Source organism: Strix aluco, chromosome 1, assembly GCF_031877795.1.
Source record: "Strix aluco isolate bStrAlu1 chromosome 1, bStrAlu1.hap1, whole genome shotgun sequence".
Taxonomy (NCBI): Eukaryota; Metazoa; Chordata; class Aves; order Strigiformes; family Strigidae; genus Strix; species Strix aluco.
In genome coordinates this window covers 47,460,241-47,474,742 of record NC_133931.1, presented here as the reverse complement: position 1 = coordinate 47,474,742, position 14,502 = coordinate 47,460,241, and the positions used below count along the sequence as shown (strand labels likewise).

The window sequence follows — 14,502 nt, the reverse complement described above, 5'->3', positions numbered from 1 at the left end:
GTTCTTACAAATCTGAGTTTTCTCTTTCAGCCTATCAGTTAATACATCCACCGTGGGCAAGATCTCTCTCCATTGTCTTACATGTATGATGAAATAGAAGTTATAATCCATCAAAAAAGATGACGATTAAATCAAAAATAATAATTTTGCAAAGCTACAGCACTAATTCTAAAATGTTCTACTAATCCCAATAAGTAATTCCATCAACATCAGAACTAATGAAGCCTGGTTTCTTACCCAATTGTGTCCCATCATTGATTTAGTTTGGAATGTAATGTGTGAGCTCCAACTTGGAGCATTATTAAAGAGTATGCACATACCTCCTCCTCTTTTTAATCTTTATATCTCCTCCCTTTTCCCACATCTCTTGTATGGAATTTTTGGGGTCTAGTAAGGAATGTTTTCATGTTGACAAGACATCTGTATTCAACTCACGTCATCAATTTCTGCAAAACTTGTAAGAACCTAATTATTTTCAAGAACATTTCTTTTCAGTTGACTTTACTGAATCCAAACAATAAAATCCAAAGTTATTGGGGGGATAAAGAGGGTACCCTGTCAGATACATAAAACCAGCATTCACCTAGTGTCCAAAGGAAGAAAGAACCAAAAATTGAGTTTATTTACTATTGTATTGTAAATGCCCTGAGAATATTATATAAAATATAGTTTAAAGTATAGCTATTTGGAATCAATAAACTGAGGCACGACAAAAGATGTGTGCATGTCTTACAAGAATTTTAAAAAATCCCAGTATTTCAGATTCTATGTTTATAACAATCGTATATGAAAAAATACAAATAAAATTCATAAAAGTTTTTACCAAAATGTTTTGGGGACTGAGGTTTCTGTTAACATACAGAGAATTTCAGAATCTTCCTCATTTTGTTTTATTTTAATTGTCAAAGTATGTGTTTTGTCTTTTGCAGAACTTAGTTATTTTCCTTTCAAGTGAAGGCCAAAAAAGATGATAAATTTCAGCCTGAAGTGATTTTTAATTATCAAAGTGTTATATTTACAGACAGACTAAAAATAAAAGCAAGGTTTGCTTTTATAGGCATACTTTCAGTGAAAAAATAATGCTTGCTTCCTACATTCATATTGCAGGCATTACCTATTTCCAAATTTTTGCAAAAACTCTTCATTTTCTCCCTCAAGTTCTTCATCTTCATGTTTCAAAATCTCCAATGCTTCATTAGTACTGAGAAGCTTTTGCTTTATATTCTGTAGATTACTTTCTCTGGTGGATTTCTAATGAACATTAAAACATTAAGACACCTTTAGCATAAGTTGAAATTATTTCAGGACAACACAGAAAATGCAAGTATGCAAGCATTTCTACTTCATTTCTATAAAAACAATAAAAAACTTACTAATTCTTCCACAGCTGTAATCACTTCAGAAGAAGCATCTGATATTTTTACGCTCTCATCTCCTTGGGCAGCTATTTTATTATTCAAATCTTCTATCTAGAAAATATTTTGTAAAGTAAATAACACAAATATCTCCTATATTTCTTTGTAATATATAAGCAATATATTTTAAAAAGAAATTTAGAAGGAAGAGTCTGAAACAGTAACTAGAGATATTTCGTGCTATATTACTCTTATGCACATTATCATTGAGATGTATCCTAGCAGAATCTTTAGACTTCACAGTATCAGTAAGCACACACTCACAGCCTGCTAATTCATACATGACATATGTGGTATAATTAAGCAGAATATCTTAAACTCCTCTCAACCTCAAGCTTTTCCTTAATATCTCAATATACCTATTGACTTAATACAGATTCATACAGAGAGTCAACGATCAATCAGTCATTGGAGCTTAAGGAAAAATGAGGATGTTAGGGAAGCAAGTATCTACAGGATAAGGAAAACATCTAAAGTGGCTTTAGATGGATAAAGGGATGCTTCTTCACATTGAGCCTTTGTTTCCTTTGCCTCTGTTTCTTCTGCAGAGGCTGAAACAACATAGCTACCCTGGCAGAACTTATTTAAACAATCTCCATAGAGATATGGGTCTAACTGGAATATGACTAGACAACAAATCTGTCCAAGCAGGATCAGAGCTGATAAGGATGTTAGCATAAGGGTAAAGAATACATGCAGGAAGATCAGGACAGAATTAGGATGCAGGTACTCTAAATAGCATGTAATTTCCTACTGCTACTTCAAGAATCTGATGAAGAGCAGATTTACATAAGATACTTTGTGCCTATGTTCCAGCAGCCAAGGAGGGAAACAATACAGGCTTTGTCTTGTTATCTTGTCCAGAATGTCACTGCTCTGTTGTACTTCTCTAGGATTCTGCTCATTGTCCTTGTATGGCTGTACCTTCCCAACTAGTTGGGGACTGAAGGTCCTAACCTGAATGGTTAGGGATCATAAAACATGATCTATGAGAAAAAACTGCAGAGAAGCACCTTTACTAACCTAGAAAAAGGAGATAAAAAAACAAATTGTGAAGTCTTTCAATATTTAAAATATTCTACAAAATATAGTTCAGGGGAAGTGTGAGAAAGGCAAAGAAATTGGTTACATCTACAGGGAAAAAAACCCAATGGATTAAGTATGAATAAAATGTCCCAGTTTTTAAATTGCTGATACACGAGAAAAACATGATTCAGAATTTTTTTTCCTTCAGAGTTTTTAGAGCAAACATTTTGACAGGAATGACCTGAAATACTGCCACGCTGTGCAGGTGATGATGACAGAAGAATAATGGAGGAATAGTTAAGTATGAGATTAATTTTATAAGAAGGGTTTCTTCTAATCTTTGAAGAGCAAAGCCCATGCAGATACAGAAAATGGATTTAATGCATACAGATACCTTTTGTAATGCAAAAAAAAAAAAGAAAACTCAGAGTTGTCCTTACAGTGTCAAAAGTTGTAACACTCCCAGTAGGTCATACATAAAATTTGAAGACAGCATGAAATAAAACAAGGAAAAAAAGCAGGAAAAAAAATGCAGAAAAATACTAGTTCACATCACTAAATCTGTCTTCAAACTTGTTGAAGTACGTTATAATTGTCATGTTATAATTTGGGTCAAATTCAAACCCCACTGAAGTCACTGAAAATAATTCCAATATTTTCCTGATTCCCAAAACAACTCAATTGTCCCAGTAACTTTTCTATGATGATCAGAAGAATTACTTTGGGCTTTCTGAAAATCTGTTATTATTTGTAAAGATTTATTCAGTTAGTTGGTTTAGTTATGTTTTTGAACAAAGTTGACAATAATGGAACAGTTTTATGCTAAACCTAACTCTGGCTCACCATTAGCATAAACTAATCAAACCAAAGGTGGTCACCAAACGGAGCAGTTCCATGTTCCACCTTATCCCTATTGCGCATTTCTCTCTTTCCCTTGTGCTGGTCTTAATACCCAGTAGTACCTACTGGAGTATATCAGGTCAGGCAAGCCCAGATAGAAAAAAATCCAGAAAGACAAAAAAAAAAAAAAATTTTTACTACTACGTATTGGCTCTATTTGAAAGTAGTGGTTTTCTAATTATCAGTTGGTAGCAATTGCTGGTGCCAATAACAGGAAGAAAACTGTAATATAGTTGGAAAAAAATGGCAAGAACGTGCCCATTGGTTGCTGTCTAATATGACTGTATCTTTACTTTTGCAGGGGGGGTGCTTTGTTTTTTTTTTAAGTCCTGAGCATGCTTGCTAGATTCAGCTTCTCAGAAACACTCCACCTAGATTCTGGATTCCACTGGATCCTTAGCAGGACCTAGCTATCTAGATGCACAAACCACAACAGTACTGGACATGTACAGAAGAATTAATTTCATACTTTATTTATACATATATACATACACATATATACACATACATATAAAAAAATAATAAGTTCTGTTGTGGGCATCTAAATCCTGGTTTAGGCATTTTCTACTGGTTCCACATATGGAGCTGTCAATTAATTGTTAACTCCTAGTCAGGCAGTGTGAGGAACTCCGTTTAGCTTTTAAACTGCCAAGTACAAGATTTCAAAATGAATGCTAGACAAATATAGCAGAAAACAGGGGAATTTTAAGTAAAATAGGGTATCACTCTGCATACTGTAAGAGTGCATCACGAGCCATTTCAGGTCAAAAGATCTACTAATGAAAGAGGAGGTTTATGCTGTCCCACTAAATGCATACTTTCTTCCAGATAATTTAAGAGGATAAGCAATATTAAGCAGATATACATCCAACAACTAAAAATATCCAGGTCACTTAAAGGAATGTAAGATTATTATGATATTTTTAATAAATAAAGCTGAAAAATAATACTACAACAGAAGAATGAACATGAGAGTTCTACAGAATTTACCATGTTTTATTTTTGTCAGTATTTGTATTTTTACGTTTACAGAGGACCTTAACTCTTAAACATACAAAATATTCACACATTCATGTACTTTTCAATAAAAGATACTCATTTACTTGCTTGTTTATAAATATTCAAGACTCACTTTGCTGTTCCAACATTTTGCATCTTCCTGGATTTCTGCTTTTTGCTTCACTAACTCCTCAAGGTGTTTTTCATCCTTTATAATCTTCTCCTCTGTTTCTTTTAACTTCATACAGTATTCGGTCCAAATAAATTCAGAATGCTTTAACTCATTCCTAATAGAAATACACACAAAGTGAATCCATCTATTTGGAAATATTCCAAGGTAGTCCCTCTCCATAAAGGAAAATGTAAAGCAGATCTGAATTAGTAAAGATTTATTTTGATTCTCTACTACGTTTCTTGAACAGGTATGCATGAGAGAATTTCAAAATATCTACCCTGGCAGGTTCATGCAATTTCAGCCAGATATCAAAACTACTCATGCTACCAGTTCACTTGCACTTAAACAGCCTGCCAACATTACAGCTTCTAATTTGACCTCTGAACAGGTATTGGTGTAGTTAAACACAAGACTTTGTTTCATACCTCATACATTAATTAAACAGAACAGGAGTCAACTTCTTTCTCTGCTAGTGGCTGAATCTACTTCAGAGCCATTTTCACTTAATCAATCCACTGCCCTGTCATTTTGTGGACAAATGTCATTGGTGAAGAAAATTTTTTACTGACATCAATTCCTCATGTTAAAAGGAACTTGCAGACAGTATGCAAGGTCAAAGGAGGGGATAAGGACTTTACTTTCACTCTGAATAGCAGATTTATCAGCATTATGTGAAGGAAAACTGTCCATAATTACAGAAAGAAATAATAATAACTACAACAGTCATCAGGAAAACACTCCCACAAGACACTATTAGGCCTCATTATAGGCCGTGCATAGGCCTTTTGTTACAGCCGTGTATGAGAATGGATTTGGTGAAAGGCAGAAGAAATAGAGGAACATCAGGTTAAAATTTTATAATGATTGCTGGTGTTTGTCCATTATTTTTATTATTGTTTCACCAGGCTGAAAAGAGGAGTTTTCTCCATGCTCCCCAGAGAACTATCCTGGTCAATAACACATTCTGAAGCATGCCTTAAATGGCAAAATAAATCCACCACAGCAGAACTAAGACCAACAGTAGTTGAGTTTTAGAGACATCTATTGCATTATAACCCAAAAACCCCTGAATGAGTGTTGCATACTTAAACGCAGTAAGACAACAGAAAATAATGAAGAGACTTCATCCCTAATTCAAGAGCCACTCCTACAAGATTATTTGATAGACATTCTTCATTTGTTTCCAAGATTTCATCTAGTGATGGAGTAAAGACTTATCTTGCAAAGTCGCATTCGAAATGTCACAGAATATATATAATGTGAGCGTGAAACCTAACACTTCAAACACCTCTACTTTCTTAGTTCCCACTACTCATGAAAGAAACACATAAATGATACTTGGAATTATTCTAATGACAGACATGTAACAGGCATAGACTGTAATTTTCTTCTCATATTACCTATCAGCTACAACTTTCTGAGTATAATCTCATGGAAAAATACAGTACTACCAGCCACAGCAAGTATATGTAAAAATAACAGACTGTGCTGTGTGATGTACCCCAGCCTCAGTACTTTGAGTTTCATGCAATCTTCATTTTCTCACTGATGGTACTGAACATAAAGAAAAGAGTATCAACTGCAGAACAGTCTTCCAAGTCTGTGCCATCACAAATCTGTCTTTCTCACACCTATCAATACCACATGTTATTCCAGTCCTTCTCAGATGGCAGCTGAAGGGTCTACTTCCTCTGTAATGTGAGTATGACTTTAATTACCAGTCTAGCAAATGGCTGAGGAAAAAAAAAAAAGATACAGTAGGCAAAAAAATTTAATTTCTTCACTGAGGGATAGAAAAAACAGTCTTCTACTCATTTAATTCACATTCACACAAACAAACAGGTTACAAGGTGCACAACAGTCTACATCACTGTCACGTGGTATGAATAGGAAATTACTTAACTAGATGAAACAGAAAACATACATGGTATATTTCTATCAGTATAGATGATGAATTTCCGGTATTAGTTAACTATTGCCATTATCACTGGGATTTTACTTACATTATAACTTTTTTCAAAAGAACAAAGAGTTCCTGTAAAGCAATTTTAATGCACCTCAGAACAAAGGCTTGTTACAGGAAAACACCACACTTTCTTGCACATGAAATAATCTCAAGAGCCTTGATTTCCACCAAGACTACCAAAACGAAACAGGAAAACTGCTCACACTGCCCTACAACTGCAAGCTGACAGCTGTGACACAATGACAGAATTCTAAAGGAAACTGAACAAAATCCTGCATAAAAGGCTGTTAAAAAGTGAAGTAGTCAGAAGGCAAGATGAAAAATTCTAATCCTAATGAAAAAATGCAGAAGTAAGATTAAACAATCAATTTTCATTGAAAGAATAGGTCAACGGCATGGTATCTCAAAATCCCATCTCTGTTACCTTGATATATTTACAAATGATCTGAAAGGGCAAGGAGTAGTGAAATTAAAAGTCTGCATATAATGTGATTACAATAGGCAAGGCCAAAAAGAACTAAGAAACTTAAGAAAAATTTCAAGACAAACTAAGTAACTGGTGAACAAAACAGCACGTACCATTTAGGGTCCAAACTCAAAAGAAGTATAAGGTCAAAGAAATTAAGTACACCTAAAAATTCTAAATTAACTATATCAAATCAAGACAGACATGTACATATTTCCACAAACACTTGGAAAGTCTACTCAACATTTAGCACAGTTAAAGAAGCTAAGAAGGTGTAAGATTAAGAAATAGGATGAAAAACATTAGAATAAAAAATAAGAGTAAGACGTCCCTGTTAAAATAATTGACATGGCTTCATTTGGAATACTGCTTGCATTACCTTCCGACCCATTTCAGAAAAGTATTTCACAGAAGTGAAAAGGAGTCAGAAGACATCCTGGAAAGGTCATAAAATATAGAAGTCTTCTGAAAGCACATTGAAAGTAATGGAAGTTGCTTTGGAAAACAGGAAGAAGTAACAAAGTAAAAATCCAATTTCACAGAGGATATATGCTAGTGAAGAAGGATCACAATACACAGCAATATTTATTATTTCATACATCTTACGGTTTAGACTCCCAAGCTACAGCAATTTGCCTACAAGAGGACAATAACAAATTGCTGCTGACCACACTTTGTAAATATGAATCGATAAGGAATAAAGTTTAATAGTAAGTATATGCTGGAATAGTATAAAAAAATAATTAAAGTAAAATCATATACTTTTAACATCATTTATTCTGGTATTACATGATAAAATCACCTCCAGCAATGGATCACTATCATCATTGCTAACAATTCTTGCCAGCATCTACTAATTCAGACAAGTTGACAGAACACTAAATAGGCCAGTGAAACACTTAACTGATTTGCAAAGTATCTGAATACATAGTAATAAATCACACTACATTTTTGGTAATACTTCTTACTCAGGACCTGATCTTTACCATAATTAAAATCAAAATGAGTTTTGCAATGAACTTAACCAGTTACAGAATCAGGGTCCATGCTGTCTGATTTCTCTCAGCTGGAACCCACAAAGGAGCTAATGAGCATCTGATCAGATCATCTCTATATACAAATTTAGGCTAGAATTAAAATTCCAAACATTGTGAAGACACTGTGAAGCTTGCATTCACAGCTCATATCCATCAAAAGTAAATATTACCTCCTACTCTTTACACACCTTTTCCATCACTTAGATACATGCAGTGACTTTAATTGGAGAATCACATAGTAATTTCCAGAAGTCACTCCAGCTTTGACAAGTATTGGTATTACAGAATTCTGGTCTCAGGTTTTGTATAATAAAATACTTGGGGTTTAGCTGTATTTCTGACTACAATTTTAATTTTCATATACTAATATTTTCTCCAGATTGCAAACTAGGCTCTGAAATGAAAAAACTTCAGCTTTAGTTAACTAAATACAAACATGTTGACTGTGACACTTTTTAATCTTAGAGGCAGTAAAATATAATTACCATAAATACCTCTAATGTAGTGTCAAAATTATGCTGAACTCAATAAAAACAAGACCAAGAAATTCACTGTAAAGGTCAGAATCAAAAAAGAAAAAAGTCAGACATGCTGACAAAAGAAAAAAATCAGACACTTATTCCTCTAGTATTGCTAAGCTATCCATCTTATAGGAAAATACATTTTTTTTTACCCTACACCAACTCAGTGAGACAAGGACAGTTTGGATCTTATTACAAGTTCACAGACACTTTATGAGTGCAAGACTGGAACTTCTTGAGCAGTAACATCGCTTGAGTAAATGCATGTTATCCAGGATGCCTTCTGCTCCCATAGTAAAGTATAAACATATTACAGGAAGAGCTATGATCCTTCTTTAATTCTGCAGTTTACTGCAAAGAGATCCACAGTGATATGGTATCTTAAAGAAACAGGATTATTGCATCTAAATAACCTTCCTTTCCTCAAGAATATGTCAATAAGGTTTCTGGTCTAGCTGACTGGCAGGCACAGATCTCCCTGGATAGCAGACATCAAAAGCACCAGCCATATTAGCCAAAGTAATGATTTCCTGAGGCTGATATCTACCCCAAAATACACTGTAAGACTGTTCTGTTTTGCAGAAGTCAGTGCTACTTTGTGCTTAAAAACATGTAAGATTCTGAGGCAGGCAGTAAGTACTCCTTCTGTGGGACTGAAAAAGGTGTTTCAAGTTCCTGAGCACTAATCAGTTTCTGAAATAAAGTTGCAGAGATGTTAGAATCTAAAGAAACTGTAAATGATACAACCAACCCCCATTATTTTAATCAGGTGCAGCTCTTCACCATGGCCTACTGAGCACCATAAACGGTAAGCAAAACAATCACACGCATTAATTCCAATTACTTCTTGAACAAAGAAATGAAAAGAAAATCTAAAGCCAACAGAAAACAGCTACAGCAGCTATGACCTCTTCTTTATGTCCCTCTGAGAGTGGGTCCCTTCACAGAGGGGACCAAAATATCTCACTCCCAAATTCTACTGTGTGCCTTGTTTTATTCTATCACATATTATTAAAGCAGTTTACATACAGCTTAAAAAGTATAACCATTCTTCCTATTTGGTACATCAAATAAAAAGGTCACTCGCAGTACCCTAAGCTCTCACAACTACTCAGTTATTTGAGGATTTGGTTTTGGCCTTCATGGCAGACAAGCCTATAAAAGACATTTCACTGAAAGAATGCAGGAATTACAATGGGCTTGTGTGTAAGTATACTGGTTTTGGCTGGGATACAGTTAACTTTCTTCATAGTAGCTGGTATGGTGTTATGTTTTGGATTTGTGCTGAAAACACTGTTGATAATGCAGAGATGTCTACATTATTCTTGAGCAGTGCTTACACAGCATCAAGGCCTTTTCTGCTTCTCCCACTGCCCCAACAGCGAGCAGGCTGGGCATGCACAAGAAGCTGGGAAGGGGACACAGCTGAGACAGCTGACCCCAACTGACCAAAGGGATATGACCATATGACATCACTCTCAGCAATAAAAGATGCAGGGAGGAAGGAGGAAGGTGGTTGTTCATTCAGAGTTACGGCATTTGTCTTCCCAAGTAACTGTTACATGTGACGGAGTCCTACTTTCCTGAAGATGGCTAAATACCTGTCTGTCAATGGGAAATACTGAATTAATTCCTTATTTTGCTGTGCCTGCATGTGCAGCTTTTGTTTTAACTGTCAAACTGTCCTTACCTTTACCCTTCTGATTTTCCACCCCATCCTGCTTGGGGGGAGTGAGAGAGTAGCTGCGTGGGGCTCAGCTGCCTACTGGGGTTAAAACATGACAATTCATAACTGCTTACTTTCTGTCTTTTTAGAAAGTCTGGCAGTATGCTGCTGGCCTGTAAACATGCAAAATCCCGAAGTTTATTTGTGCTAGTAACAATTTCTAGACAAAGACGGGTTGACATGTGGCATAAGATTCTTAAAAACGTACAGATGAGAACCATCTTTGGTAAACAGTCTTTCACTGAGAAGTGGTGAATAACAGTCCTTACATATATTACATCTGTGCTGGTGTGAAGAGTAGCTCTTGCAGTTCACAGTCATATTTGGAAGCATAGAGAAAGACTGTCACAGCATTCTAGAATCACCCAGCTATCTAGCAGACACAGATGGCCCATCTCTTTGAGGGACCTACTGCTACTGCCACAAACTTCCTGAATTCCACTATTAGTCCAATAAACATAATCCTCTTCTACAAATGATCAGGGAGTATTTTGTGTTCACAATACTTCCTGTGAGCTGAATGGATCAGTGTATGGGAACAGACAGCCTGCAGTAAGAATCACAGAATCACAGAATTGTCTAGGTTGGAAAAGACCTTGAAGATCATCCAGTTCAACCATCAACCCAACATTAACAGTTCCCAACTACACCATATCCCTCCGCGCTAAGTCGACCCTGCTCTTAAACACCTCCAGGGATGGGGACTCCACCACTGCCCTGGGCAGCCCATTCCAACACCTAACAACCCGTTCTGTAAAGAAATGCTTCCTAATATCCAGTCTAAACCTTCCCTGGCGCAACTTGAGGCCATTACCTCTTGTTCTATCACTTATTACTTTTAAAGTGACTCATCCCCAGTTCTCTACAACCTCCTTTCGGGTAGTTGTAGAGGGCGATGAGGTCTCCCCTCATCCTCTTCTTCTCCAGACTAAACAACCCCAGTTCCCTCAGCCGCTCCTCATACGACATGTGCTCCAGACCCTTCACCAGCTTCGTTGCCCTTCTTTGGACACGCTTGAGTAATTCAATGTCCTTTTTGTAGTGAGGGGCCCAAAACTGAACACAGTAATCGAGGTGCGGCCTCACCAGTGCCGAGTACAGGGGTAAGATCACTTCCCTGTCCCTGCTGGCCACGCTATTTCTGACACAAGCCAGGATGCCATTGGCCTTCTTGGCCACCTGGGCACACTGCTGGCTCATGTTCAGCCGGCTGTCAATCAACACCCCCAGGTTCCTCTCTGACTGGCGGCTCTCCAGCCACTCCTCCCCAAGCCTGTAGCGCTGCTGGGGGTTGTTGCTGCCCAAGTGCAGCACCCGGCATTTGGCCTTATTGCAGATCATACAGTTGGCCTTAGCCCATCACTCCAGCCTTCCAGATCTCTCTGCAGAGCCTCCCTACCCTCAAGCAGATCAACACTCCCACCCAACTTGGTGTCATCTGCAAACTTACTGAAGGTGAACTCGATCCCCTCGTCTAGATCATCAATGAGGATGTTAAACAGGAGTGGCCCCAAAACCGAGCCCTGGGGGACACCACTCGTGACCGGCCGCCAACTGGATTTAACTCCATTCACCACCACTCTTTGGGCCCGGCCATCCAGCCAGTTTTTTACCCAGCAAAGTGTGTGCCCATCCAAGCCGCGAGCAGCCAGTTTCACCAGGAGAATGCTGTGGGAAACGGTGTCAAAGGCCTTACTAAAGTCAAGGTAGACAACATCCACAGCCTTTCCCTCATCTGATAAGTGGGTTGCCCTGTTGGAGAAGGAGATCAGGTTTGTCAAGCAGGATCTGCCTTTCATAGACCCATGCTGACTGGGCCTGATCATCTGGTTGTCCTGCATGTGTTGTGTGATGGTACTCAGGATGAGCTGCTCCATCAGCTTCCCAGGCACCGAAGTCAAGCTGACAGGCCTGTAATTTCCCGGATCATCCTTCCAACCCTTCTTATATATGGGTGTCACATTGGTCAATTTCCAATCTGTCAGGACCTCCCCAGGCAGCCAGTATTGCTGGTAAATGATGGAAAGCGGCTTGGCAAGCACCCCAGCCAGCTCCTTCACACCCTCGGGTGTATCCCATCCGGTCCCATAGACTTGTGTGTGTCTATGTGATGCAGTAGGTCACTGACTATCTCCTCCTGGAATGTGCGGGGATCGTTCTCCCAGTCTCTGTCCTCTGGTTGAGGAGGCTGGATTCCCTCAATACAGCTACTCTTGCTATTAAAGACTGAGGCAAAGAAGGCATTAAGCACCCCAGCCTTTTCCTCATCACTCACAGTGATAAGGACTTCAAAAGAACCACAGTGTCTTACTTTTGAAGACAGAACAACTGCAGAAGAGATATGGCACTAACTTGAAATGATACGTGGATCTTTGCATAAGACACCCTTCTAAAGCCCTCATTTATTTAAAAATTAAGAAATTCTGTAACCAGAAACTCCTCTTCAGGTCTGTAGTTACTCCTTTACTGCTCTTAGGCAAACTCATAAAGTCTATTCTTCTTATGAGAATGATCCTTGAAAAGAAACAGGGAATAGGAGTTAGATGGAACAGTCCCTGGTAATGGTTTTGCTGGATGGGAAATTAACATCTACTGAAATGAGGTTACCAAGGACATGAGTTTGCACATACGTCTCAACCATTAGCATTAGTCTTGCTGCCTTGAATGAAGCATCAGTGAGCAAGACAAGTTTTCAGCTGCTACTGTACATCAGGCACTTTCTAACATCAATTCCCTGGAATACCAAAACAGTGCACGCTGTCTTAACTCAGGTAGTGCATAGCACAACTTGAATTATGGAAACGGCATGTAAATTCCTAGTGAACCTAGGTAGTTCTGAATGAATAGGCTGGATCAAATCTGATGACTTACTACAAAACATATATACACTCCATAATTACCATGCACAGTTTTTTAAATACTTGATATTTGAAGAACAGTTGCTGTCACATGGCTGCAGTATGGAAACATCTGCTACTGTCAGAAAGGTTATCTAAAAAATTTACTGATGTCTTTCAATTATGCCTGTAAGCTTTCCTCATCTCAAGTGAAAAAGAGCCACTGTGACTCTTGCTACTTTGCCAAATAAAACCTGGCAACTAGCCATAGGCATATGCAGCAAAGTCAAGTGCAACCTCCTACCAAACATGAAAATACTTGGTATTCTTGTTCTTTAGCATAGTTATTCTGGGTGCTGACTCTATCTGTATGTTCAGCAACAGAAAGGAGAGATTACTTGCAAGTGACTGGCCATTAGCAGTGTCCTACTGTTACTATAGCTCTACTTGATAATTCAAGGGTTAATAACCTGACAAGAGGTTACAGTGAGGGAACTGCAACATAAGTCATTGTCATACAGAAGCTACCTTGCAATCCAATAAAGTTATAGTAATTTTGTTGGTTTGCTAAAAAAAAGAAAGACAAGTTATTTTGATAAGTTAAAAACTAAGTGGTGTTTGCTAGAATTGTTCTGGCTAATATGTTAATTAAGTTATCATTATAACATAACTATGGTACTATGGTAAGTGCTGATGTCCACTGCAAGTAATTTGTGCAGTGAATAAGAATGATAGCAAAATGTTCTGTCAAAGGGATTAAAAATTCATAAATAAGTAATATAAGGTAAAAATGGCATGCTTAAGGAGTTGATTCATGGAACTTTCCATTTGGGTATATTTCTGGACATCATCCCTTCCTTATTCTGCTAATGTAAGCTAAGACAAACAAGGTCAACACTTCTTTTATGTATAATTCTATTCATTTTGATTTTTAAAAAACCAGAATTTAAAATTATTTCTAAAAGCAAATTTGATATAGTTTGATTGTCACTATTAAAATTAACAGAACATTATAACACCATATTGAATAGCTCTTACTTGTATTGACTCAATAGCATCTCGGCATATTTAATTTTCTTATACATTGATTTTATCTTCTTTTCAGATTCTTCACCAATTCTTGTCACTGTCTTTTGGATTTCCATGAGTTCACAACTAACATCATTATATCTTTTTGATGTCTAAGAAAATAAAACAGGTTTTCTGAAAGATGCTATATAAAAATTATTTCAAGATTTGTCTGATTATTTGCAGTTTAAAAATTGAAGTTTAAAGTTGAACTAGTACTTTGTGATGTCGTACAGCTTAACAAATTCTGCGTGGTCTGCAATAGATACAATCATAGTGATAGACAACAGAATGGGTCATAAAGTTGCATAACATAAAAACATGTTAGCAAGAGGGCTTTCACTCTGTTACAAAACTTTGAAGTTA

The 14,502-nt window shown here is 37.2% G+C and overlaps 1 protein-coding gene across 1 annotated transcript in view; it reads right to left on the bottom strand.

Moving 5' to 3' along the window:
- CCDC178 (coiled-coil domain containing 178) overlaps positions 1-14,502 on the bottom strand; it is a 177,961-nt gene that overhangs the window by 151,172 nt on the left and 12,287 nt on the right. The window contains 4 exon segments of the mRNA XM_074822648.1: positions 1,115-1,251; positions 1,374-1,469; positions 4,474-4,627; positions 14,107-14,249. Coding sequence (XP_074678749.1) covers positions 1,115-1,251; positions 1,374-1,469; positions 4,474-4,627; positions 14,107-14,249 — 530 coding nt within the window.